Here is a 25,501-nt window from a genome sequence, read left to right on the forward strand (position 1 = left end):
ACAATGACCATGTAAACTGGTGCCAGACAAACAGATCAGCCAATGACTATATGTGCAATTTGATTCACAAATAACACCCCCACACAACCTCCCCACAAATTCTGTAAAAGGTTTATGTTTTAGACATGAAAACAAAATCTAGCAATGGATGTTCTCTTTTCAAAGTGTTTGCGTCCTATCCCTGAGTATTTTGATATGGATCTGATACTGAAATATCCCGAGCTCTTTGCAGCCATTGCACAAGCATCCAGTGCCAGTAGGAGGCGGAGTAACTCCAGTTTGTCAACCTTGAAAGCATTTTCCTGCCTGCCTTGTCTGTTGTTTTGTGTGCATGTAGGGTGAGAGTGGAGGAACGTGTGCTCAGGTCCTTTTAACAAAGAACCTGGCCACTTTTGAGATTGCATGTTGTAATGTGACAAATTTAGATACTACCTAACATTATTTGCACTTATGAAAAAGAGGTATTTATTTTTATTTATCCGAAAATAGCCATTTTATTGAGCCAAAGCAATATCTGAAGCAACAGTGTGGCTTTGTTGTTTGTAAAACCAAGACTTCTTTGCCTGTTTCATGTTATTTAGTTAGCTAGCTCTAGTTTCTTAAAGTAATCGAAGATGTCTACGGGCTGTCAGAAGACCACTGCCAAGGCCATCCCGGCGACCAGGAGGGTGACCATCAACGACGCGGCGCACATGCCGCATGACTACTGCACTACTCCCGGAGGAACCCTGTTCAGCACCACCCCGGGCGGTATGCACTGCTAATGTCCTGTATTTACATCTGTGTGTCGAAGACTTGAAACGGCCTGTGTTGTTACGCACTGTCACAAGTGTTTTTTACCCACAAACAGTTGCGTTGCTTGTATGCCAAGAATGCTTAGGCTAACTCCATGAGGTCTGCCTGCCTGCTGTCAAACCGCACTTTGCACCACCAGCTGCTAGCTGCTAGCTCTGCCAAGCTAACGCTAACGCTAGCTGCGTGGTGACACAAAGGCCAAGCACAGACCGACTGGTGTTGGGGGTTAACAAGTTAACTATGAGTCATGGCCAAGGTTACAGGGCCGCGTGGATGTAATATCCATCATGTCAATGCACTCCCATTAGTTAGTAAAAATGTTTTTTGTGTGTTTTTCTGTGCACCAGCTGATCCCAGTCTTGTGACGCTAGCGGCACCTACTGTACGCTGTTGCTAATGATGCGCGTGGTGGCTGCGAAGCTTCCCAGCAAACAACGTCGGTATTGGTCAACAATAACTAAAGCTGTGATTCGTCTATTCCAGTGTCGGCAAAAAATCTTCTTAACGAGATATATCTAGTTGTTTTGGGGTCTGTTTGCCGGAGGCATGAATTAAACATCTACATGTGCCAAACAAGGCAGCAGAGGCTCTTTGGCTGGATTCATTTTTATTGGTCATGTGATGTTTATCATTTGCCCCCTCTCTTGCAGAATGTCATGTGTGTTCATTATATAGTGCTGAAGTCAATCAACAACACAAATTGGCCCATAAAGCATTTGGGTCACTCCCGCAGAGTAATGATTTTACACATGTAAAATATCTTTATTATCTTCAATTTTCAGTTAAACATCAACCAATGCCAACAAGGTTGAGAGGGTGGGCACTTAAGGATATTTAATCGAACATTGAACCATAAATGCATTTAATATTAACATTCCTTTGGTGTACCTTATTGTGAAACACCTTTTCACTGTGTTTGAGGTGTAGATGTCAAAACTATGTTGCTTTCCGTTTGAGCTAAGATAACAGTTTCTATATTAGTCCACCTTGTGTTTAATTATATTTTATGTTATTGGTAGTCTTCAACTCCTATAAGAGTTCAATGTACTGCATTCAAAGTTGTGAGAATTATGTAATGAGGCGAGAGATTCTGAAGCTCCCCCTCCGATAGTGTTTTCCCGTTTTAAACTATTATCTGTAAAATGTGGGAATATCTGACACGGGACACATCTGACCATGCAAAGCTGATTTGCCCTCCATTCCTTGCTGAGTAGATATTTCCATGTGGTGCCTTTGTCCTCTGCCCACTTGTTCTCTAATTTAATCCTGGGCCATATCTGACATCAAATATCTTGTTGTAGCTTTATTATTATGGGTGTGAGAGATTTTATGTTTAAGAGATTGAGATTTTACAAAATTGGCTCCTGTTTAGACTCATTTACTCCTGCTAGCACAGTATTTACACAGTGTTCATTTAGCTGCGGTGGTCCCACACTACTGGAAAGCTACAGAAAAAATACAACTGGAAAACTGAAACACAATGAAAATGCACCATCTGGCCTTATTACTCAGCCTGCCCATGCAAATACGGACACTTACATCACAATTGTCCATATATGAAGATATAAATACCCAAATAAGAGACAAAATTGCTCCCACATCTCACAACTACATTTGTTTTTTCAACAAGAAACATTTGTTGAACACTTTTCAGGTGTACTATCAATTCTCACTGACATCCACCCGTAGTTTGACATTTTATTGTCACCATGTATGAATTGTGATGAATATCACAAGGTCCCTAGCAATACCCAAACCCTGTTGTAGTTATCTTCCCCTTTTCCTGGCTCTCCCCACAAAAGGTACCAGGATCATCTACGACCGAAAGTTCCTGCTGGAGTGCCGCAGCTCCCCGGTGGCCAAGACTCCTCCTCGAGGTCTGCCTGCCATTCCAGGGGTGACCAGTCCCCCCGCCAAAGACATCATCAACGAAAAGGCCTGTAATGGAGAACCACTGAACAACAACATCATCACCACACCTGAGAACAAGAGCACTGGTACCTACACACTTCAGGGATAAAACACGCATCTAGAGGCTAGACCCAGACTGGCATTTAGAGTTAAAGATTCAGTGCCTGAGTCAAATTTTCGGAGGTAGCCACTGAAAAATGAAAACATGGATCAGAAGCTTCCAACGAATCCATGAAAAACATGAGAACTCTATTTTTTTGGAGTAGCAGGAGGCAGTTCTTAAAACTTTCAATCTGCAAGTTCGACATTCATAAATCTGTGCTTGTATATCAATAAATGATGTACACAAGTCCTAGACTGAGGTTTCTAGAAGTTTAAGCACTTCCAAACTGTATTAATCCTTGTGTAGTGAAATATTTAGTGTTCTGTTTGTGAAATGTGTGTGTCTCTACTGCTTTTTTAAGGTGATGACGCACAGTTCGAAATGGACATCTAGCTGGTGCTGGAATGAGGACTGAGGTGTGACACTGCCCTTATTGCCACCATGATGCTGTAGAAGAGAGGCTCAGGAGTACCTTCTCTATTCCCATCACCCATTCCATGAAGACGGACCTTCCCCTCCAATATCTCCAGTGTCTTAGTCCTTTAATGTCTACGTCTGTCGATCTCATTTGCTTTTTTTTGTCAAGAACAAATCGGTAATATTACTTTTCTGTCTGCCTAAAGGCTTAAAACTGATTCTAATGTGTGATAAAGCGTGCCTTCCTGTAGTGGTTACAAGTTAAAAATCAACACTGAAAAGTACTTCAGGAACACCAACAAAGCCTCTTGCCTTCAGTTCCCAAATAGTTTCATGGAAATTAAGCTCCATTGAAAATAATAATTTAATTTGATGATTTTCCAACCATTCCAGAAGGGTTTGTCACTTGGGTTTCTGCCTATTCCTACCTATGTCCTGACACCTTTCTTCAGATATTGCCTTGAAATCTCTAAAATACTGTATAATTTGTTTATCGTGCTCTTCAAAAATATTGTTCACCTCAAGTGTCATACAGAGAATGTAAAACATGCTTTTGTTGATGAAATTTTGAAACAAAAAGATTTTCACATGGTTTGTAGGGTGACAAAGCATTAAAGCAAATAAAACCTAGTTTTTCTCATGTATTTGTCAATGCACCCAAATGGTGTGCTCTTAGTCAGGCTTGTGCTGTGAAATAAGTGGGGGGTTTTTTTTTTTACATTAATCTGGGCAGTGTCATGTCAGCTGGTGAATACACATTCCCTTGGACAGTGCTATCTAAGAGAAAGCAAAGCCATAGAAGTGTTTACTGTGATGATAATGGGATCAACAGTAAAGGACTCATAAACTGATAAGCTTGACAAACACCCAACACAAAATAAATGATTTGCAGTTCAAATCAACAGAATTTCAAGTTTGTAAGCAAGTGAAAAGCTGATGTACAGTTCATTAAATGATTAATTTCTTGAACTTGATTCGGTGCCTGATGGCCTACAGCACTCCTAATCCTCCTCCTGGTGCAGCATGAGCCACATCAGTGGAATTCCTCAAGAAGCCCACTGGTGACTGATAACCTCAGCCAGTGGCCTGGAAAACAGAGGTCAATATACAATTGTACATAGTTGGGAGAAGCTCCTTACTTCCTGGGAGCCTGATGGGAAGCGTCATCATGCAGTGTTGCTATTTCCACTCCTAGTGCTGGCAAATACTTTCATCACTGTGCCAAACTTTTACTAGGCCCCCACTGAGTGGTTTACAAGGCTTTCCCTCTGAAGAGTTCATTATTTAAAAGCTTATTAAGAACTGGAAGAACTGAGTATCCAAGGACATCCCAGGTTATACAGTATATAGCCTTCTCAGTTGCACTGCTCAACTGATTAAACTATGGCTAACTTAATTAACATTCATAATATTATTCCTGGGTTATGGTGGCTCAGTGGTTGGCACTGTCACAGCAAACCACCGCTGTGTGGAGTTTGCATGTGTGTTTGTGTGGTCATTCCTCCATCATTCCAAAGACCTGCAAGTCAGGTGGATTGGAGACTCTAAATGTTGCAATAAGCAGGTGAAGATAATGAAAGTGATAGTCAAGTTGTACTGGAGACTAGCAATGGCATAGACATAGATGGAACCTATTCAGTAGAATATAGGGTATCTAACAATCAAGAAAGTCCAATCACAATGTAATAGAAACCAGATATTTCCCAAATTGTAAAATACCATATGTTTACTTACAGTTTAGCACTTGTTAAGAACTGTAGGAATGTCAACTGGTTAGCTAATCACTTGCAGAACAGGAACTTCTGCAGCAAAAAGGAAAACACAGTAAATGGAGCCCAAGTGCTGACAATGGTTTTAAAATTATCATAATGGCATTTTATATAATATTAATTCAAACATTTGGGACAGGCCCTATTGCACCAGTATCAGCGTGAATAATGGAAACTAATTAGCACTAATCCTTGTAAGAGCCAATGCAACTGACTGCCTGACCACCAGGGTATTTTGGACAGAAGGGTTTGTCCAGTCTGATTGTATGTGTGAGAACTGGCACGTGATTTAGAGGTTATGACACCTTGCAGGGACAACATTGTCAAGATCCCACCACAGCTTCATATTTGCAAATGGATTCTCACTTACTATGATCAGCTTATCACAGATCAGCATAAATAAGTTTGTAATAGCTTATTTATGTTTATTTAAGTATAAATAAGCAAGTAAATACAGTTTTTGACAGTATGAGCCTCGTAGTGTTGGTTAAGATCATTCAGGCATCATCATTAGCATAGGCCATTTTAAGAAAAATCTAAACTCAGCTTTGACTTCTCAACATCATCATTGGGTATAGGTTGTGGCTGCCTAATGAGAGAACTCAGCCAGTCCTGATCAGTACACATGTCTGTGCAAGCCTGTGAGGCTGTATTTCAGGGTGGGGGGGGTGGGGGGGTGGATTGAACAGTTTTAAGATGTACCCCACCCTGTCTTACTCCACAGTAGCTTCAGCATCCAGACGTTTACTCTGGCATTCGCTCATTGCACTCTGACTCTGGGGTCTAAATCTCCCCTTGTCACCTCTGCTTCCTGACACCCCCCTAACATAAACAAGTGCTACTGCTTTTCTCTCCACCATTCATCCAACCTTGTCTCCTTCAATATGCTTTTTTGTGTTTGTTCCACTGTGCCTGTTTGATCACAATCAACAAAAGACGGTGTCTGGCTGAGCCTCACTGAGAGGACGCTAATGACTTCTGATGATGTGAGCTCGGTAATAGGCCCAGTATAAACAAAGATGTGGATTTGAGGTGAGGAGGGCAAATACACTAAAATGTTAGCTAAGCAAAAGTCAAAGAAAACATGAATATCTTTAACACTAAGTGGAATTAAGATCAGAGTATCTTTACTTGCAGAGTGCTTTACTTTTTGTTAAGACCAAACAGAGTGTATTGATTCTATACAATGGTTATTGCTGCAACATTCAATGGATGGATCTTATGATCATAAGGATGTGTTCTGGACAACACAAAAAGACAGAAAATAAAAGTAAGAATATCAGAAATATCTAATAGAAATGAACAGGAGTTGTGTGTCCAAAAAATCTTAGCTGCTAAAAAAGTGAAGGACCACATTTCTCATATCAGAATAAAATGTTTTAATATATTTTTCAAATTGTATGTACAAATATATACATTTTAATGTAGTATAAATAGATAAAACATATAAGCTTTGCATGATGGATCATACTGTACATCTCACTGAAGATAGCAAAAAACACCATTGTGTACCACCCAGTATGGATGAAATATTTTCTTCGATTCGATCAATCTTCACCATCATGTCCTGTCCTGTCATTCTTTCATGCAACTGTAAAGAGACTGAACTGACACCATGATCGAATTCAGTTCAATAAAAGTTCACATTTATGCTCCTTTGACAGTTGCTGTTGCGGTTGAAGTGGAACCGGTGATGGGTGGGATATCAGTGACAGCCACACTCTTCAACAATCATGTCTTCATGATGCCGTAGGACCATGTCATCGTTCTCATAGTAGAGCATGGAGAGCGGGCTGAGGCGCGTGGGCACACAGGAGGGACAAGACACTCTTTCTGGATGGTGAAGTCGCAAGAGGCTCTGAAAAACATAAATGCAGAAATGAGCAACTATACAAAACATTGAGATGCAATAAATTTTAAAGAGTAAATGGGCTTATAAAATATCAACACTTCATCTTACCTGCATGTATGCATGGTTGGTGGGATGGAAGGACTCGTCCACCGGTGTAGGACACTCTCCCTCACAGCGATATGCATTGTAGCGCTTGGGGTGCACAATCCACTCATCCCAGCCGATTTGGTCAAAGTCGACCCACATGTCCACCTTCCGACACAACGGCCGCTGGACGGCCTCTGGTGGTGCCTCCGTAGCCGCAGCTCCACCAGCCACCCGCATCCTCTCCATCCGGTTCCTTTTGTGGCGTCGACTTTGAATGTCACTGCTGACTCTGTCCATGGTGACATATTTGGAGTGCTCCACAGTCTGGATGAGACTGTACGCTTCTTGGCCTTCCTGAGGCAGGTTATGTTTGGAGAAGATGACCATCATGACCCGGTCCGTGGTTGGATAGTTTATCTTTCTTTGCCTCCCTACCAGATGCTTGAAATGGGACCTATCAGCTGCCTCTCCGTCACCCCCAGCACCGCTCCCATGGTCCGTCTCCAGTACCTGCTCTGCTGAGGCCTCTTGGCTGGTCACTCCATCTCCCTGATACAGCCAGTATTTTAACAGAGCAGTCACATTAAAAACTTTCCAAGAAGACTTTGTGCTGCTCGGAGATGTGCCAAAGCTCCCCAGGAAAAGGTGCTCCTCCTGGCACAACGTGCTGTCCGGCTCACAGTTCTGCTTTTGGGAGTGATATAAATCCACAGTGGCGCGCCTGGAGGCGGAGAATGCTGGTAGTCGGATCCGAAGTTCTGCCAGCTGGACAAGGTCACTAGCAGCGATGGATGACATGTCAAAAATAACTGCCCATCTTTCACCTACTTGATGACAACCTGAAAATGAGACAAGACATCTTAATGAGAACCCAAATTTACACAGAGCAGCCACCACTCCTGATGATTCTGGGCAAACCAGATCCTTGGACAAATGTCAAAACACTGGAGTGGGAGGGTGAGCAGGACAGGATGTGTATTGAACCCCCCTGTGCAAGGACGTCTGAGGGGCTAATACACACACCCTCTCACATAAAACAGAGCAAGCCTTTAAAGTCGAATAAGCATTTTGACACTTTCTGGGTTGTAAAAAAGGGAGGGTCTGATAACACAGATAATACACCAACCAAAGAGCTGTTGGAGGATGGAGTAGGCTAGGAAGAAACTAACAATGCGTATGTTTAATATAATGAATCTAACCCATTCCATACAGATGGGCCGGTAGTCAGCCACTGGTTTATATGTAGTGATGCATAAAAGAAGTGTAAATTATTCAAATTTGGAAAAGTGCATAAGAATAATAAAACATGTATGCATGCTGTTGCTGTTTCAAAAATTTCAAAACTAAGTTTACTCACCTTTTGCCATCAGATTTAAGACAGAGTCAGCATTGTGCAGTGACGGCTTGTCACTGCGTGTGCTGATGGTGCTGACAGGTTTGGACGGTGAGGTATCTAAGGTCCTGAAGGAGCGGTACAGCTGCATCATGTACAGAGGGTATCTGCTATGATGAGATGACATATTCCCAAATGCTAAACCGGTCCCAAGGCCTGCAGGATATCTGTGCTCCCGTGTTGACAAGGCAACCCCAAAACAGCAGAGGAGGAGTGTGCCAAATACTGTCACCACTCTAGCTTCCATTTCTCAACAGTGTACTTCAGCTTACAAAAACTACTCTAACAAAGATGAGACAAGCTTGCTGTGATGTCCTTCCTCCAGCTGGTCTCAGTCTGAAATGATGCTGTGAGCAGACAGAGCTCCAGACAGGCCCCTTTATAGTGGACAGCTGCCCTTTGATGACCCCTGACCGTCCCAGGCATCTGAACAGCCCCTCTGATCATCAGAGCACATCAGAGAGGGGCGGAAAAAAGAAACATTTCTCCAAGGTCATTGTCCTGTAAAAACTCTCTGGGCTTTCATATTCATTCAGGAGCCTAATCCCTTTGAAATGTACAAATCCATTAACAAATTACACCACTTTAAATGTTATACAGCCGTTAGCACCTTACACTTCTTGTGATAAATGTAATTCAAAGTGTACAAATAGGGAATGAAGAAAAAAATACAAAATCTAAGAAAATCAGTGATAATACAGAGGACAATACATTCCGCAAAAGTTTAAAAACAAATGTGATTTTATTCATGAATGTATAAAACCGTAACATAACACAGTACTTGTCTGTTTGCTTGTCCCAGTTGGTCTGGAATGTAGAAAGCAGTACCACATTCAACTGACTGACCTCCAGGAAACCGCACTTCTAAATGGTCATGGTGGTAATATAAACCATTTGTTTTATTTAGAAACTTACATAGTCCATAAAATAAATTAAGTGTTACCTATCTGTGTTTCAATTATTCAGCTGTATTAATTAGAGAGTGATGCCAAAAAATAACAAAAAAAATAAAGTAAAAATATAGTTCCAATTGGAATCCTGTCAAAGTCCTGTCAGACGATCTTAACAAACTGTAGAAGAAACCTTAACTACTCTCAGTAACTCAAAACAAATAAACAAACAACAAAAACAAAATTGTAACAATCTAGTGGTAGAACATATATCAGAATTTTGATACTTAAATATTGAGGCAATGTGTGTGTCATGGAGTGTGGTCCCATACAGGGATAAATCTGGATATATCCAGATATAAATCCTTTTTAAATAACTTTATATTCCCTTCAAGTCCAGAGAAATTCACATGTAGTTGGATGTCAGTTAGCGCAGTTGACTGACTGAGGTCTGGCCGGTCTCATCTTCATCCCATGGGAGTTGGTAGTTATTTAACGACTGATTTCTCATAGCTCATTGAAGAAGTTCTTCACCTGTGTGTGGAGTGCAAGATACTTCAGGATCTCAATGGATCAAAAACATGAAACACATCAAACATCAAACCAGACAACAGAAATGTACATGGGCAATTCAAATTCTCCCAAGATCAAAGATGTTAGTCCAGTGGTGGGCAATCATGTGCCATACAGGGCCGAGAGTGTGTTCCAACCAAAGGCCACACCAGGTGATTTGATGATTATTTCCTCCTCTCTGGTTGAAAACTTGCTAATCAGTGAAATCACCTGCTGTAGTCTTTGGTTGGAACAAAATCCTGCATACTCTCTGCCCTCTATGGCACAGCTGCCCACCACTGCATTAGTCTGAGGATGAGAAATGAGCCTGCAAGTGCCCTCATGTGGTTAACTCTGGTATGGCAGCTTCTATCACAAAGTAAAATAGACAACATACCTTTGTTATAAATTGATCCCGCACCTCTGGATTACTCTCGAACTCCACACTGGCATCCAGTTCTAACACAGGTATCTGCTTCAACTTCTCAAAATGTAGCCTGAAAAGAGAGAACCAACACACTCTGCATTATATCAACAGCCTATAGTCTCCTCAGACCACACACTACTGAACAGCATCTGTTCACAGCCAAGCAACAAACAGCTGCAAGGAATGGCAATTAAAATGGTTATACTCAGATTCCCAATCAGGAAATCTGCCAATCTTAAATGTATATTTCATGCTAGAAATGATTTCTTTATATTGATTGTATTGTTTGTAAACACTGGGTACAACAGATCTGCATTTTGAGTAGCCAACTGATTTAAAGTTTGCTAAGAAATTATTCTCCATCAGCAAGTCGTACCCTCCATGATTGATGGACTCAAAAAAATAAAAAAAATAAAAAAATCCCAGATTGGGGCTTGAAGTGCCATATTTCATAGGTCATGTTGAGATTACAAGGTCTTTGAATTTTTGCATTTCAGTAGAGGTCACCTGAAGTAGAGGTCACCTGAAATAGATGTCACCTGAAATAGTCTTTGAGCATTACTCAAGCCATTAAGACCTGAATACCTCAAACAAGAAACAAGTCTAGTCTCATTAACACTCACTTAGTGCTCTTCTCAATGAGCCACCTCTCATGTTGAGTGTGCAGCTTGTCCAGGTAGTCCAGTTTCACTCCTTTCTCTTCCGCCCGCCCCCGACGGCCCAGGCGCTCCATACATTTCTGAGAGAGACACAAAATGACTGTGTGTTTGTGTAATGTACGAGACTAAAGTACCTGTCAGTGATGTAAAGCTCCAGTAAGAACTACAAGTATCATTTTAAATTATTTTGTACATTTTCTGAAATACTTTTAAATTGGTTTTTTTGTTCCAGTTCCTTGCAAGTCATTATTAATAAGTATATCTCTTGAATGAATAACATGAAATCTCTGTTTTGTGCGTACCAAAGGTGGGGCTCTGAGGTAGATGATGCCCTCCAGCTCCACCTGGTGTCCAAACTGCTCCACTAGGAAGGAGTGCCAGTCCTGGTAGACCGCCCACTCTGTGGAGTTGATGCAACCCAGCTCGAACATGTTCAGGGCAAAGATGTATCTGGTGGGAAAGTGTGTCAAAGTGCAAGTTTACACAAAGAGAAATACAAGAGGATGCTTTTGCACAGATATTGAAACATGCTGTGTTAACATATATCCATGTAATTCAAGTTGTATCACAGGTATAACTTGATTTATTAACCATTATAATAACACAGTAATAATGTGTTTTTACTGATACCAGGGTTAGTATACAGAACAGCTCCCTACCTGGAGCTGGAAGGGAATAAGTGTCTTGTTCAAGGACACCTATAGGACCTATATAGGAGCTTGATTATGTGTCCTCCAGTTCAAGGACCCAGAGTCTCTCTACCCACACTGCCACCTGCATTTGTCCCGATTTAGATTCACTTTCCTGTCTTATCCTGACTTGCTCACCTGTCACTGTAGACGGAGCGCTCAAACACCTGGACGGGTGTCCCCTCTGAGCGGAGCAGGCGAGCTGGAGGGGGCTGCAGCTGTGTTCTCAGCCGGCTCATACAGGAATATGTCTGAAATGTGTAAGACCAGCGCTCAGGGTCCTGGTACATCATCTGCAGCAGGTTGCTGACTGTCTGCTGGGGGTTAGTCTCCATCTGAAGATGCAAGAGGGTGAACAAGCAGAGATAAGGGAGACGGTCAGCTTGTCTCCTTTCATTTGTTAGTGAAATGAATATTTAGTGGCCTGGACATGTGCACACCTTAGAGGTCCCACTGTCAATGCTCTGCCACTTGCTGACAGGTTCAGGTACCACCTCCCAGTCCTGACCAGCTAACTGCAGGAGTCTTGCAAAGGTTGACTTCCCAACAGCTGATGTTTGAAAGGACAAAACACAAATGTTTTACACATCAGAACTGGTCATTAACAACAAATATGCACGCCTGGTTATAAAAGTGCATTACAGTGAGTCTGATATAAATACTGCAGATCTTACCAATGTTCCCCTCGATAGAGACCCTTTTTACTCGAGTTATTCCATCTTCAGTTGAAAGTGTGCTTGACAGACAATTTGGTGAGCTAGAAAAACTGCGCTTGGCTGCCTTATTGGCCATACTACTTAATTTAGTTGTGACAAAAGCTGGGTTTCCGACACGAAGGCAGCTTAACTCTGATCTCTTCCACTGTAGAGTAGGCGCATTACATGCAAATCTGATACACCGTGTGGGAACTGTCTGGGGTTTTATTCTGGAAACCCGATTTAATACCACGAATCGATACAAGGAAGACATTACGATAGACACAGGTCTATTGTTATAGCGAATATCATATTTATTTTAATGTCACTCCTTGGTAAATTTAGCGACCGGTTTAGAAATGTTACATTACCGGTAAGTTAAGCTAAGTTAGCTAGCTCCACCTCTCCATGCTGTAGTGTACGCTATGAATAATCAATATATAAATATATATGCGGAATACACAAACGTCGCAGATTAAACAAGTACCGCTAGATTAATAGGTTTGTTCCTGTGGCATACATATATTTTGGTTTCGCATGTTTTTCAAGCTAAATTACTTGTAAATGTTAGGTAATAAGAGGACATATCTTCTGCTGTAGCGGCAACAAAAAAAGAACTTCCGGTATGAATTGTCTGTATTTTTCACAATAAAAGCCCTCTTGACAAACGCCAGCTAATAAAGCAGTTGAGAAACGACAGCTGGGGACTGAGTGTGTCAATCAGGTGTCAATATTACCGTCCAACAAATTCGTTTTTTAGTTGTCCAATCACTGGCCAAAAGGCATCATAACATGCCTATAACGAATAAAAGTATTAGTGTGACGACGTTCACATTTCCAGATTGTTGTTTAATGACACCAGAAATGTCCGGCATCTTCGGAAGTCCGAATAAACTTCCAAAGGTCTTTTAGCGACACGTGTGAACGAAAATGAGTTTAAAACGAATAACCGAAAAGGTCTGTCTACGTCTGTGTGTCTTGGTCTTTATGATTAATGATGCATCCTATTATAATCATTTGAATTGTTAAATTGCTGGAAAGCTGAAGTCGGAACCATTTTGACTGTAGGCAAACAATTAATTAGGCCTACTTGAACCACCAGTATGTAGGCTATGGTCCTTCGGAAACTTTGTTAGTTCACAGAATTAGCATTTTTCATATGGTAGCCTTCGAATTTAGTAATAGTAAATAAACTTCATATTAAATTGTATAGAATTTGTAGCTTGGACTGTATAGAACCTTTCAAAAACAAAATTATGTCTCATTTCACTTGCTTAGCCAGTTCATTTCTATGCTAGGTCCATCACGCTGACCTTTAGCGGATATAATTTTATCATTTGATAAGAGGCAACCTGGTGTTCTCAATGGCTCTGCACACTTTAGCCAAACTTGTTTTTGAGAGATTAAATTAAAAACCGCAATCCATAACAAATGTGGATTTATGATGGTGATGATGATGCATGCATTATAAAAAAAAAAAAAAAAAAAAAAAAAAAAAAAAATCGATGATCGTGATTAGCTCTACTGCTCTGTGAAGGGAAGTTACAAACAGGTTACAAACTTCAAGCTGCATTTTTGGAGTCCATCCAACACCAAATTTTGAAAGTGTTCTGTGAAGATGGGCTTAATACAAAACTATTTCATTTATCAATTCATAAAAAATAAAAAATAAAAACTTCAAAGCTTTAAAGAAGAAGAATATAATTCTCACCAGATTTTTCAGAAACACAAAGCTTACTTAAAATTCCTTATTTAAAAAGCCATCACAACATTTATTTTCATGTGTTAAAAAAACCCCCACAATCACACACAATATAAAATTTCACAAGACATTTGACATTCATTTAATTAAAAATCCATTTGGACAAAACACTAAAATTGCTGTGGTATACATTTGTGATGTATATACTAAAGTTAGAATATCCACAGCATACTCTGCAAAATACTAAATTAGTGCTTAACTCTACTTGCAAAAATTCTCAGAAACAATTGAAGACACTAACTTTCAGATGATGTTGACAGGATTAAAACATTATTCATGGGTAAAAATGACAAAGGACAGAAAAGCATTTTTTTGAGTTGAACTGCTTTTGATCCATAACCCCGACATCAATCACTGTTACACAAACAGTGATGTCGCTCTCAGTAGCTTGTGTTTTTGATGGTGATCTTCTGAGCCGCCTCAATCTTAAAATCGTTGATACCTGAAGGAGCAAACAATCATCCTTTTACCATTGTGCAATTGAACCAGGAGATCAAAGTTGTACAGATAAAGCTGTATTGATAAGTCACAATGTAATCTATATGTGTGTGTGTGTGTCCTCACCCTGACTGAGAGCGGTCCCATCTGAAGAGAGGTGCCAGTATCTGCGGTCGCTCTGTCTGGCCTGCTCTTCATTCACCACACTGAGAAAAGGCCCCCACAGGCTGGACTCCTTCTCAAACCTGCAGCACAGGACGAGAGATTTCTCCCTGCGGTTAATCATGCTGGACTTGGAAAAAACTGAAATACAAAGATCATATCAGATTAACTCACGTGAAGCCGTTATTCTTCCCCTGGAGAAGTACCAGAGCTTCCAACAGGGAGCTGCCCTTTGGCACATCCACAGAATATTCAGCAGCCGCCCCGCTGGATTTCACCACTTCCACCATCAGAGCCACTTTGGTCTGGCTTGGTAACACCAGCACAGGCTCCCTGGGCTCCAGGACCAGGCTGTCTGTAGGAGGGCACACAGCAAGACAAAAACAGTGAGGATACAGAATACAGAGGCTAAAAACACCACAGAGATTAGAGATAATGCTGCATGTACCATCCTCATTGAGGCACTCCTTGCTTTTGACATGCAGGTAGGTCTTCTGCTGCAGAGCTGGCAGTGTTTGAGATATAGCCATGGGGTTGTGATATGTGTTGCTTCTGGCGTCTGTCCTCATGGCCTCCATGGATGCAGCACACTCCGCAACCTGGCTGCCCATTGCCAATAAGGCCTTGGACACAACACATGAGTACATGTAAGCAGCACATTCAGTTTTACTAAGTTTCATACAGTAAGTTTAATGAGAGAGAGAGAGAGGAACAAAAAAATGATCATTACCTGAACGGCCAGTCCTGTGCTGAACTCGTTGCCTATATGACCGTCGGCCCGTTGCGAGGCCAGGAGCTTCAGCTTGATCTTAGTAAGAGCTGTGTCCAGATCAGCAGCGTTCTGCACATGGGAGCCAGTGTCCTTCACACACTGCAGCGCCATTCCAGCCATGGCATAGGTGTCTGTGGAGGGGGATAGGATTAAATAAACATATTGGACATTAAGCAATAGAGAGAATTTAACTTGATGCAAAAAACCACAAAGGACTGAGCTATTAGTAAATTAAATCATTGGATGTCTCTCACATGTCAACATATCAACGGCATTAACAGATCTGAGGCTTAGGACTATGTACAGGTTCCCTCCCTGGGCCTGCATTCTGGTAAATTACTGTAAAATGATCCACTGGTAAAACTGTGATTAGAGAACTTCAGAGAATTTGTCTGGAATATGACTCTTAACTTGCATGATATTCCAGAAACTCAATGACCAGTGGGAAACCTGAATTTAGTTTGAATAGTTTGGACAAAATCAATAAGAGAAAAAGTGAAAATCTAAGAATTAGTAGTTACAAATAAACATACAGTAGAGCAGGGAGACAGTAACTTGCAAAATACATATTATGTACTCATATACACTCTTTGATCAACATAATATGGGGAGTTGCCTGTGTGGCTATTTGTATAAGCCCACACATTAAAAATAAAGCAATAACACTGTTCAATTATTAAGCCTATGACCTATGACCTGAAACTATTGAACAACACAATACAGATTATTATTTGACTTGGTAATACTCCACAATCTGCTTTCATGGCAAAAACAATTTTCAGAGTGTGTGCCACATTTTTCAAACAGAGGACATCTGAACTTTGGAAAGAAATTCCAATCTTAATGCGGCTCCAGAGGAGGTCTGGCAGATTTGGATATAATCCAAGTAACCATTTAATGCATTAAGCTGGAGCAACTGGATGATCAACTTCACATCCAAGTGAGTAACTAGAGAGCTAAAACCATCTTTTCAAAAGCAGAGCACCAATAACTGCTTCACATTGGACTCAATGTGCATGAGTATCGCCCAGTGGGATTCACAAGTAACTTCCCTGTTGATTTCAGGACCAGCAACAATGTCCTCAGTGCTAAAACCCAGAGGGCCAAAAAATCCAAGTACTTCTTGGTTTGAAAAGGTCTAACTTTCAAAAAGGTGGCACATTCATGTGCATCAATTAGTCATGCCAGTAATGTCTGTTTTGTATGTGCATGTGAATGTTCGGTGTGTGTATGGGAAGAAACACCTGAAAGAAACTGGGAATCTCATGTTTTAGATAAGGTTATCCTAAGTTAATTGTGAACAGTCATAAGTACTACAAATCTATGAAATGACTTACTAAGGATTTACATCATATATAAGCAAACCTACGACATACTGCCTACAAATCTTTGACTTAGTATAGATAAGAGAAAAAGTTCAGATGAGGTTTTACTCACCGATAATCTCAGAGTTGATGTGGCCATGATCCACAGCCTTGATGAGCTTGTTGCTGACGTGTGAGTTGACCCTGATGCCGCTCACACAAAGAGCCAGCACACCCTGAGAGTACTGGTAGTAATTGGTCAAAGGACGGTGGCTGTCTGCATAAAGGAGAGAAGAAATAAATAAAACCAGCCAATGTTGAAATGGTAGTTATTGCATTATTGCACTATTAAAGGATAGAGTAAATGGTATTGTTATTGCAATTTATTTTCCTTAGTTTTACTACAGAAGTCAATGAACAAATCTGAATAAGAAGTCATCCATATTCCACCCAAACTGGACTAACATTTTATCAATGACTGACAACGGTAATCTAGACAGTGCAGCAGCATTCTGAAGCAAACTACATCCTACACCCTAAAATTAAATTAAGATGTACTAAAGGATAAGATCTCCTAGCAACAGAGGTAAAAGTAGATCCATTATGAAAAGAAAAGCAGTGTAATGATAACAAAAATATGAAATATGGATAATATCAGTTATGAAATGTTGAACACATTTTCAGTGAGGCAGTGAGTACACTTTCACATAAAAAAGTATCCCAAATCAATTTTGAACAAGTTTTGTAGCACAAGAATTATGTGCAGAAAGTGTGATGATTCCTGTCGGTCTTTAAAAGCTCTAAGGAGAACTTACAGGCGATGTGCTCCTTTTCTTGCTCCATCTGCCTCTTCAGGTGGGTCAGCAGGGTCTCGCTCTTCCCACCGACAGTGAAGCTGACGGTGTTGAGGTCGTAGCAGGAGGCCTTCAGAGCCAGAGTGTACAGCGCCAGGAGGCCCACCACAGACTGGCCCCGAGAGAGAGAGCTGAGGAGGAGACAGGAGACTGGGGGTCAGGTGAGGACATCAAGGAAGAATATAAATTCACTTTACATATAGATTTACAACAACATTACTTTTGTTGTGCCACAGTGATAAAGAGAGGAAAAGAATAAGGGTATTTTTAAACAGTGCATTACCTTGCGATGTCATTGTGCAAATTAGTTTTCAGTTTAGTCAGGTGATCACTCTCCTTGCTGAGGTTGTGGTAATCAGAAAGCCGTAATGCCAAGTGCACGCTGGGATTGGGGAGTCCTTCCTGCCCCTCCAGAGAGCGTAGGAGATCCTTGTTGAGTGACAGGAGCAGTTCAGCGTTGTTAGATCCCTCAGTATCTGGATTAATACATTACCAAAGAAACAGGTAAAGCAGAAAGTTAGATGACAGAAATATGGAGGACACATAAAAACAATTCAGTGACACTCAGTGAGATCAACCTAGTGCACTGAAAAGCCAAAAGGCATTGCAACACCAGACCTGCTGCATCAGCAGTCACATGCAACCGGAGGACACAAATAAGTTGAAGAATTTTCACTGATGTATTTTAAGTACCAATTTCCTTAATCTGTCTCGCTGATATGCTATCCTTGACACCAAAGATCAAAAATGTACCACAATTCTCTGTCATTCCTGGAAGTTTGCTTAAAGTATTATGTAAATAACTTGATGACGATAGCACTTCTCTAGGTGAGCAAGCAACATCAAGTGTACTCAGACTCATGAAATGGGTAATTGCAAAATCAGTGAATGTCCAGAACAGTGAGTCAGTGTATTTGCAAACTGGGTTATTTCCCAGAGTTCAGGTTGATTTGGTAAGGGTTTGTGAAAACCAAACTTTAACAGTCTGACTAAAATAACTACTGTAAACTTTTACTGATTGAGTGACAGTTGGATTAATGGAAATAGTTACCACATGGTTTGCTGGAAACAAAAGCCAGTAGTCCTGCAAGAATGATCAAAGAGTGCATTCTGGATAACCTGGATAGAGCAAAAAAGTGCAAACAAATCCACGGATTCAGCGGAAACGTTATTAAGTAACAACACAGAGGGCATATTGTAAAACAATGTTATCAAAAACTGCACCTAACCTAACTGCGAGTTAGGCAGTCATCAAATAAGATAAGATTTCAATCAATAAATTACTAAATTAAAAATATTCCTATATGAATTGGATACATTTAAGTCTATTTAGTGAGGGTAGGTAACTATTATAACGCCATTATTATAACTTTTTACTGTAGCTTTTTCTCTAAGTCTTGTTATAAACAGCAATATGTGTTACCTTGTCAGAGAGACACTCCAGTGTGAAGACTCAGAGCTGAGTAAGGAAACAAGCAGAGACAACAGGTTCTAGTATTTCACTGTCACATGACTCGTCGTTTGAGATGACAAAGCGATGAAAAGGCACGACGGCCCCTTTAAAAACAGCTGTTCATAGGCGTTATTTGACCCGAGAAGAGGAAGAAGCAAACAGTGGTTTATCTTGTCAAACATACACTCCTTAGTACTACCGAGAAGAGAAGAGAGGGATTTATCTTAACATAAGATCTTTGACTAGTAGTGCCGCTTGTACTTCCTGTTATTGGTGGCGATGCAAAAATCGGAAAATTTCGTACTAAGGAGTTAGTACAAGTGCTATGCAATTACCTGTTAAATTCGTTTAGTTAACCGTGCTGCTGTTCCGTCTTGACCAGTGTTTAATATTAGCTACATGGGTTGACTTGCTTGCTCATATTGACTACAAGTCCCATAATCCACTTAACGTAACGAATACGTATTTCCCTTCTAGAACCGAGACGAGTTTCTGCTGCGACTCACTTTGCTACCTTACCGTTAGCCAGGTTACTTTTGAAGTAATTCATACCAAAGTTACTGTTATTTGGGTGTTTTGTCGACTCGATGGCTGCATTTAAATATACAGTAGTGGCATTTTCACCGGGCAAACACAGTGTAATGCCAGCTAATGGGAATACGCAAAAGGCAAAGCGTGTGAACTGAGTGGAGACTAGCAAAACGTCAACATCAACAACACATCAAGGGGCGGGTCAGTAGCACAGGTCGGCTTGCAGACATTTCTGGCGAATTCAATAAGCCTCTCTTACGAAGTTGTTATTCAACGCAAGGATGAAGACCTCCTGGTGTATTATCCGTGTATTTGCATAGAAGGTAACCTAATATGTTACAATGGCGTTGTAGCTAACTGACGTTAACCAGCTTTCTTTGTAAAACTGACCCCATGCTACCGCAGATTTCTAACTTAGCTATTTGCGTCACTTGTCATCATAACAAGAACTGCTTCATGTGCAGAAAATATTTCTCCCAGACCACTTGATGTATTGTTGATATATTTACTGATCTAGCTAACAGAACAAATCCCTCTGTAGTTATCTACTCGTCCACCACCATCCAGTGTCATCTCTTCGACTGGACCATCATGCATCACTCCAGCCCCACCAGTGGAGAGCTGGGGTTTCTGCCAGCCATGTACCCATTCTCCCTCACAAGCCTTCCTGAAATGGGGATTGACCTTGGACCTCCAAGTACCTCTGGCCACCTTCAGAGAGGAGCGCTCACTAACACGTGAGTGTCACATGGGTCCTACAGGGCTCAGAAGTTCACTTCATAAATTAAGAATTCATCATTGTGATCATAATTACCCCTGCATTCTTTATTTTGTGATTGTGATGAAAAGTGTATTAAATACATCTGCTGAAGGCTTCAGACTGTTTGTACAGTGTGACCCATCGTAAGTTTTGACACAACTCTGTCTCCTCATTGTCCCACAGCAGCTGGGAGAGGCGGTGCCTGAGGAAGCATAGGAGGAGAGCTGATGATGAGTGAGTGAGAGAGGCAAAAAGGGCAAATTTATTGACCATTTGACTTTACTTGCTATGTTCACCTACAAGACTTAGAATATGTATCTTTCTGTATCCTCAGAGGATGCAGTGCCAAAAGGAGGCGGCTGATGGTGGAGGCAGAATCTGACATTTTGGAGAACTCCAGCTCCAGCGTTGGTCATGACTGGCCTCCAGCGAGCGGCTGCCCTCCTCTGCCTGCACCACAAGCCAGTCCTGCACTTCCACCACCCTGCTCGGGGCCTCAGGAGTCCCTGTCGCCTCAGTCCTCCACCACCCTGTCCCGACCGGAGACAGAGGGCTCCTGCATGGAGGTAGAGGCAGCTCAGAGGAGACTTCAGGAGATCGAGGATAGGTGAGCAATACCGAGCTTTCAGGCTGTAGTGTGACTATGTAATAGAGACTCTCCATACTAGAATCTGTTTGCATTATACAGGGTGTCTCAACAGTTAGTTCTGGTGGAGTAATTTGATTGGACAGGAGGCATTCCATGAGTGCTGATATACAGTTTTACAGCACCGGGACGTTTTACTATGTATCACTCTGCTTTACAGGTTTTCTAATATAAACAGTTATGTGTTGCTTGGCAACACTTGGTAGTGGAACTGTTTTTGTTGGTGGAGATGAAAAAAAGACAAAAATCATAATCTGTTGTCTCAAATTACCATTACTTGTTAAATAGCTTTGTTTATAGAATGCAATGTCCAAGGAACTCTAAATCCAGTAAGGAGGGAAGAGACTAAAAGCTTGAAATTTAAAAAAGCCTTTTGTGTTTCGACCATAAGGTCTTCATCAGCACAAGATATGTGGTGTTACTACTACTCTGTTACTACCTTTGAGTGACTGTTGCGATTTTGATGTATCACAGGATAACGCTGGAGGATGACGATGAGGATGAAGATCTAGATGTAGAGCCAGCCCCGAGGCGGCCAGTGCTGGTATTGTCTGACAGTTTGAGGGAGGGTCTGCAACGCGGCATCAGTGACATCCTCCCCCACACAGTAGCCCAGTCTGTGTAAGTGCTCCTCTCTTTGTTGTTAGAATCACATTCAAAGAAATGCTGCAACACGTGTCATGTTCCACTGGATGAGTTTGTTCCTTTAAGAGCTGCAGAGACAGTTACCTTTCTCTCAGTCCTCCTTTTCGTCTCATCTGCTTCTCCCTCGTCCCGTTAGGAGCCATTCCTGTATGGAGCTGGTGGTGTGGCGGCCACCGGAGGACGCTTTGTCCCGGAGGCTGAAGGATTCCCTACAGAGGCAGCGTAAACAGCAGACAGCGTGTCCACAACCCCCGACCCCGTGTCCATCCCCCACCCCTCAGCGTCCGCTCAGCCCCACCAGCCCACCTGGAGACACATACTCCCCTCTATACAGCTTCCCTGAGGCCCACAGCTCTGGGGAGGAGGACATGGAACTGTAGTTGTGGTTGATGCCTTGAAAAGCCATGACAAAGCAGAAAAGACTGCAGGTATAGTCAGACATTAGACTATACAGGACTAAGTACCAGTTATGTTGGTCAGCCTGGCAAGGCATGTTGGCTCTACATGAATATTGTGCTATTTTGGCCAATTTGTGCAACACATTATTTGCTGTACAATCACTTATTTTTGGTCTTCTGACTATAAGCCCTAACAATTACACATAAGGTGCAACAATAGCAGGGACAACAAAGCTTCAGTTTTTTTGTTAATTGATCATTTTAATTCATTTCATTCATTTCTGTGAATTCTTGAAGGCCATTGTCAGGATGTCAAGATGTTTGAAAGGTTTACCTTCTGTAGAAACCCTTATGTAACCAGTTATATGTTACATATAATTAACAGAAAATAGCCTTTGCACTTACAGAAATAACTAGGTATGATTTGTATTTTACCAAAGCTTGGTCTAGAGAACACACTGATATAAATGTGAGCTTATTCTTTGTTCAACATCAGAGTGCAGCACCTGATTTTGTAGTTTTTTTCAGCTTTTGGGAATAGCTACCAGGAAATTGACAACTGTCCTTGTTTTCACATTTGCTGACAGCATGGCTTCTTGCGTGGAGTTGTTGGAGTTTGTAACATACAGTACACAGTGGTACTTGTTTGCCTTGGAGGAAGAAGTATCCTCCCATGGTGATAAGCAAGTCAATCATCTGTGAGCTGTAATGGAATTATAATGAAGTCATGGAAATGCACCTTTTGTGATTTGATTGTATTTTCATATGTACCTTACCAGAATCATGACCAGCCATTGAGTGTAACTACTTTATATTTGTTTCCAAATAAAATCTTCTGTTGCCATGTCCATGTATTTATTCCATTATAAATTGTGCATGCTGTATGCATAGTTAACAGTATGAACACCAATAATATAATAATAACACAATTTTCGCTATGTTGATTAAGACATTTATTTGGAAGTCAATGCAAAGGTATACATCATGAATGGTTGAACATGCTTGGTTATACTGTAACATACAAGGGATTCCCACACAAGAAAAGTGTGAACCTTATGAAGCTGTAGTCTGACAGGCAAAGCTCACATGATCCTTCATCTGCAGTGAGGCAATCAGGTAGTTCATCACTCATTCACTTACACAGATCAGTCTAACCTTAAGCCATAAAACTTGAACGCCTCAACACAGAGGAATGTGAACTTAATGACCAAATTTATTGTTGCGTCATTTGTCACTGTGACCTGCTGGTCAGTCCCCTGTCACATGGAGAAGGACATGGGCCACAGTGAATGATTCATCTCCAAGGTCAACAGAAATTACTTGAAATGCTTAAGACTCAGATTTATAGTACATCATATCAGTAGTACATGTACACACACACACACACACACACACACACACACACTCTTTAGGTAAGGTGCAATGTCTTTAACTCGGGACTGTCCTGACTGATGAGTGGCTCTGAATCCGGGCGTTGTCTTGAGATTGAGCGATCTGGATTGGAGACACCCATATTAGATGATTTTATACAGACAAGCACAGAAATTATTACGCTACATCTACAATAGCTGCATTTTTCTTGTCATGTTTTGGAACTGATGGATTTATTTAGGAAAGTACTTAACATTGAAAGAGACACACTTCAAATTACATCCCAAAGTGCTGTGCCTTTGAAGAGGAGAATGTTTACTGTGCTGCTCCTAGTTTAGTGTGCCACTTGTCATTTATAAATGTATGCTGTGAACGCACCTTCCATCCATTAATTACATATGCCTTTGAAATTTGAGCGCATGTGAACAGGCTTCGGCTTCCTGCACTGTAAACTTCCTTGACAAATTGTTATTGATTGGTGCTTTTCCTATTTTGCAATGCAGTATGCTGCCTGCGAGATTTATTCCACTCTATCAATACTTGCACAGCTTGAACCTCTTTCAAAGGTAAATTTTGCAGTGAGCAAATTTTTTTGCGGCTGGGAGCTTTTTCTTGTCACGTTCAGGGTCTATAAATAATGATGATGTGGATTTCAGTCCAAATACATTTCTAAGATCATCAATCTGAAAATAAAACTTTTAAAGAAATGAGTCCTCTGGTCTTAAAACAAATTAAAAGTACAAATTGTTTCATAGCTGTTCCAGTAAAATCATTGTTTACGACCCTGTGAAAATGCAGCCAATGTCACACAGGATAACAACTATCAACAATTATCCGCAATTAAGAACATGTACTCACTGTTTCAAGATAGGACCCTGACAAATCCAAAGGGATCTTCTTTAGAGGAGAGGGGCTGCAGGCGTAGGCCTGGTTTTCGGCACGGAGCTGCTTCACCCTGCTCTGGAGGTGACGCAGCAGCTTGAAGGAGGCCATATCTGAAGGCCCAGGGGAGGCAGCACACTCCCCAGCATGGGAGGAGGGACAGGAGACTGAATACTGAGCTCCATAGTCATTGCATTCCTGATGGGAGACACAGGTAAAGAGAGACAGAGTATTTAACAAAAATGAACAATTGAATGGTATGGACACAAGGAACAAGCTGAAATTGTCTGTTTATATGAGCTTGGTGTTCATGCTCCCACAGTCTTACATGGTACAAAATGTTTACCCTTGCAATGAGCCTCATCTCTCCTTCAAGCTTCTCAGACTTCCCCTGCCTCTCCTCTCGTGCCTTTGATGTCTTCCTGAAAACCAACAAGGCCAGATTTGAAAGGTTGTAAATAATTAACACAATTGCATGCAGGAGTTATGGATTTACATGTATGGTTAATGATGTTACATCTACAGTATGGTCTAATTGCAGAGAGTTGAGGTGAGTTTATGGTTTTGTGAGGACAACGAGAGCTGGTTAGTATGTCATCTACTCTTCACACACAGAAACCAGTTACCTGCCCTTTAACAACTTTGCCTTGCACCTGTGGGATGGCAAAAATGAGAACACACCTTGAATACAAAAAAAATAAAATAGCTTTTGATACTGATTTCTATTCTGTGGATTGCCAAGATCTACAGGGCTTCTAGACCATTATGAAGGGCAAGTGTGATTTTCATTTCCAAACAGCATGAGAGGTCACTGCTTCATACTTATAATCCAGAGAAGATGTGGAACTTTTACTCCAAGTACAAAAATATTTAGCACAAATCTTGTGGCTGCACTTTGACTCAGGTTGGGGAATGCACTATCCACATGAGGCGTGTTACCTCTCCAGCTCAGCTGTCAACTCTTCTTCAAACTTGCGTGCCAGACGGGCGGCTGTCTGTTCCTTCCACTGACCCATGCTCCTCTGGACCTGCCATAGCTCCAGATCTTTGGCCTTCAGCTGCCTGCGAAGAGACGCTGCCACTCCTCCCCCCTCATCCCCTCCCTCGCACATATGAGCCCAGTTCAGACTGCTTAACTCCTCAATGTGCGCCTGTAGAAAAGAGATGGAATAGATGTTTTTGTTTGTACCTATGTGTGAGTTTTACAAGTGTGTGAACATTGTCAGGTAAAGTTCATACCTGAATGAGCCGCTCCTTAAGAGAATCCAAAGCCTGGTCTCTCTC

The 25,501-nt window shown here is 41.3% G+C and overlaps 5 protein-coding genes across 6 annotated transcripts; 2 read left to right on the forward strand and 3 right to left on the reverse strand.

Annotated features, from left to right (window-relative positions):
* Positions 1 to 322: 322 nt before the first annotated feature.
* On the forward strand, positions 323 to 3,960 carry LOC139647282 (eukaryotic translation initiation factor 4E-binding protein 1-like). The gene is made up of 4 exons (XM_071523153.1): positions 323 to 461; positions 582 to 750; positions 2,598 to 2,792; positions 3,171 to 3,960. Exons 2-4 carry the CDS (start codon positions 615 to 617, stop codon positions 3,200 to 3,202), a joined length of 363 nt encoding a protein of 120 aa, XP_071379254.1. The 5' UTR covers positions 323 to 461; positions 582 to 614; the 3' UTR covers positions 3,203 to 3,960.
* Positions 3,961 to 6,700: 2,740 nt separating this feature from the next.
* spaw (southpaw) lies at positions 6,701 to 8,574 on the reverse strand. Its single transcript, XM_071523182.1, has 3 exons — positions 8,292 to 8,574; positions 6,956 to 7,773; positions 6,701 to 6,853 (listed from the first exon to the last, which is right to left on the reverse strand). The coding sequence occupies exons 1-3, from the start codon at positions 8,572 to 8,574 to the stop codon at positions 6,701 to 6,703; spliced, it is 1,254 nt and encodes a 417-aa protein (XP_071379283.1).
* A 506-nt stretch (positions 8,575 to 9,080) lies between these two features.
* On the reverse strand, positions 9,081 to 12,830 carry dguok (deoxyguanosine kinase). Of its 2 annotated transcripts, none has more exons than XM_071523166.1 (7): positions 12,219 to 12,830; positions 11,985 to 12,094; positions 11,683 to 11,879; positions 11,158 to 11,305; positions 10,820 to 10,935; positions 10,167 to 10,266; positions 9,081 to 9,751 (listed from the first exon to the last, which is right to left on the reverse strand). In XM_071523166.1, the coding sequence occupies exons 1-7, from the start codon at positions 12,511 to 12,513 to the stop codon at positions 9,725 to 9,727; spliced, it is 993 nt and encodes a 330-aa protein (XP_071379267.1). In that variant the 5' UTR covers positions 12,514 to 12,830; the 3' UTR covers positions 9,081 to 9,724. The 2 variants fall into 2 exon arrangements, with proteins under 2 accessions (XP_071379267.1, XP_071379268.1); XM_071523167.1 differs by having other exon boundaries at positions 11,683 to 11,873; positions 12,207 to 12,830.
* Positions 12,831 to 13,709: 879 nt separating this feature from the next.
* tcn2 (transcobalamin II) lies at positions 13,710 to 18,990 on the reverse strand. Its single transcript, XM_071523172.1, has 10 exons — positions 18,955 to 18,990; positions 18,583 to 18,650; positions 17,815 to 18,007; positions 17,493 to 17,662; positions 16,811 to 16,954; positions 15,332 to 15,504; positions 15,050 to 15,224; positions 14,776 to 14,956; positions 14,566 to 14,684; positions 13,710 to 14,443 (listed from the first exon to the last, which is right to left on the reverse strand). Exons 2-10 carry the CDS (start codon positions 18,638 to 18,640, stop codon positions 14,382 to 14,384), a joined length of 1,275 nt encoding a protein of 424 aa, XP_071379273.1. The 5' UTR covers positions 18,641 to 18,650; positions 18,955 to 18,990; the 3' UTR covers positions 13,710 to 14,381.
* Positions 18,991 to 19,491: 501 nt separating this feature from the next.
* On the forward strand, positions 19,492 to 22,801 carry ccdc117 (coiled-coil domain containing 117). The gene is made up of 6 exons (XM_071523178.1): positions 19,492 to 19,838; positions 20,057 to 20,252; positions 20,459 to 20,509; positions 20,610 to 20,882; positions 21,396 to 21,542; positions 21,703 to 22,801. The coding sequence occupies exons 2-6, from the start codon at positions 20,107 to 20,109 to the stop codon at positions 21,944 to 21,946; spliced, it is 861 nt and encodes a 286-aa protein (XP_071379279.1). The 5' UTR covers positions 19,492 to 19,838; positions 20,057 to 20,106; the 3' UTR covers positions 21,947 to 22,801.
* The last annotated feature ends 2,700 nt before the right edge of the window (positions 22,802 to 25,501 follow it).

Source organism: Centroberyx affinis, unplaced genomic scaffold (assembly GCF_046629955.1).
Source record: "Centroberyx affinis isolate AG114_WGS23_722 - 3 ecotype Tasmania unplaced genomic scaffold, CSIRO-AGI_Caff_v1 ptg001070l_1, whole genome shotgun sequence".
Classification (NCBI taxonomy): Eukaryota; Metazoa; Chordata; class Actinopteri; order Beryciformes; family Berycidae; genus Centroberyx; species Centroberyx affinis.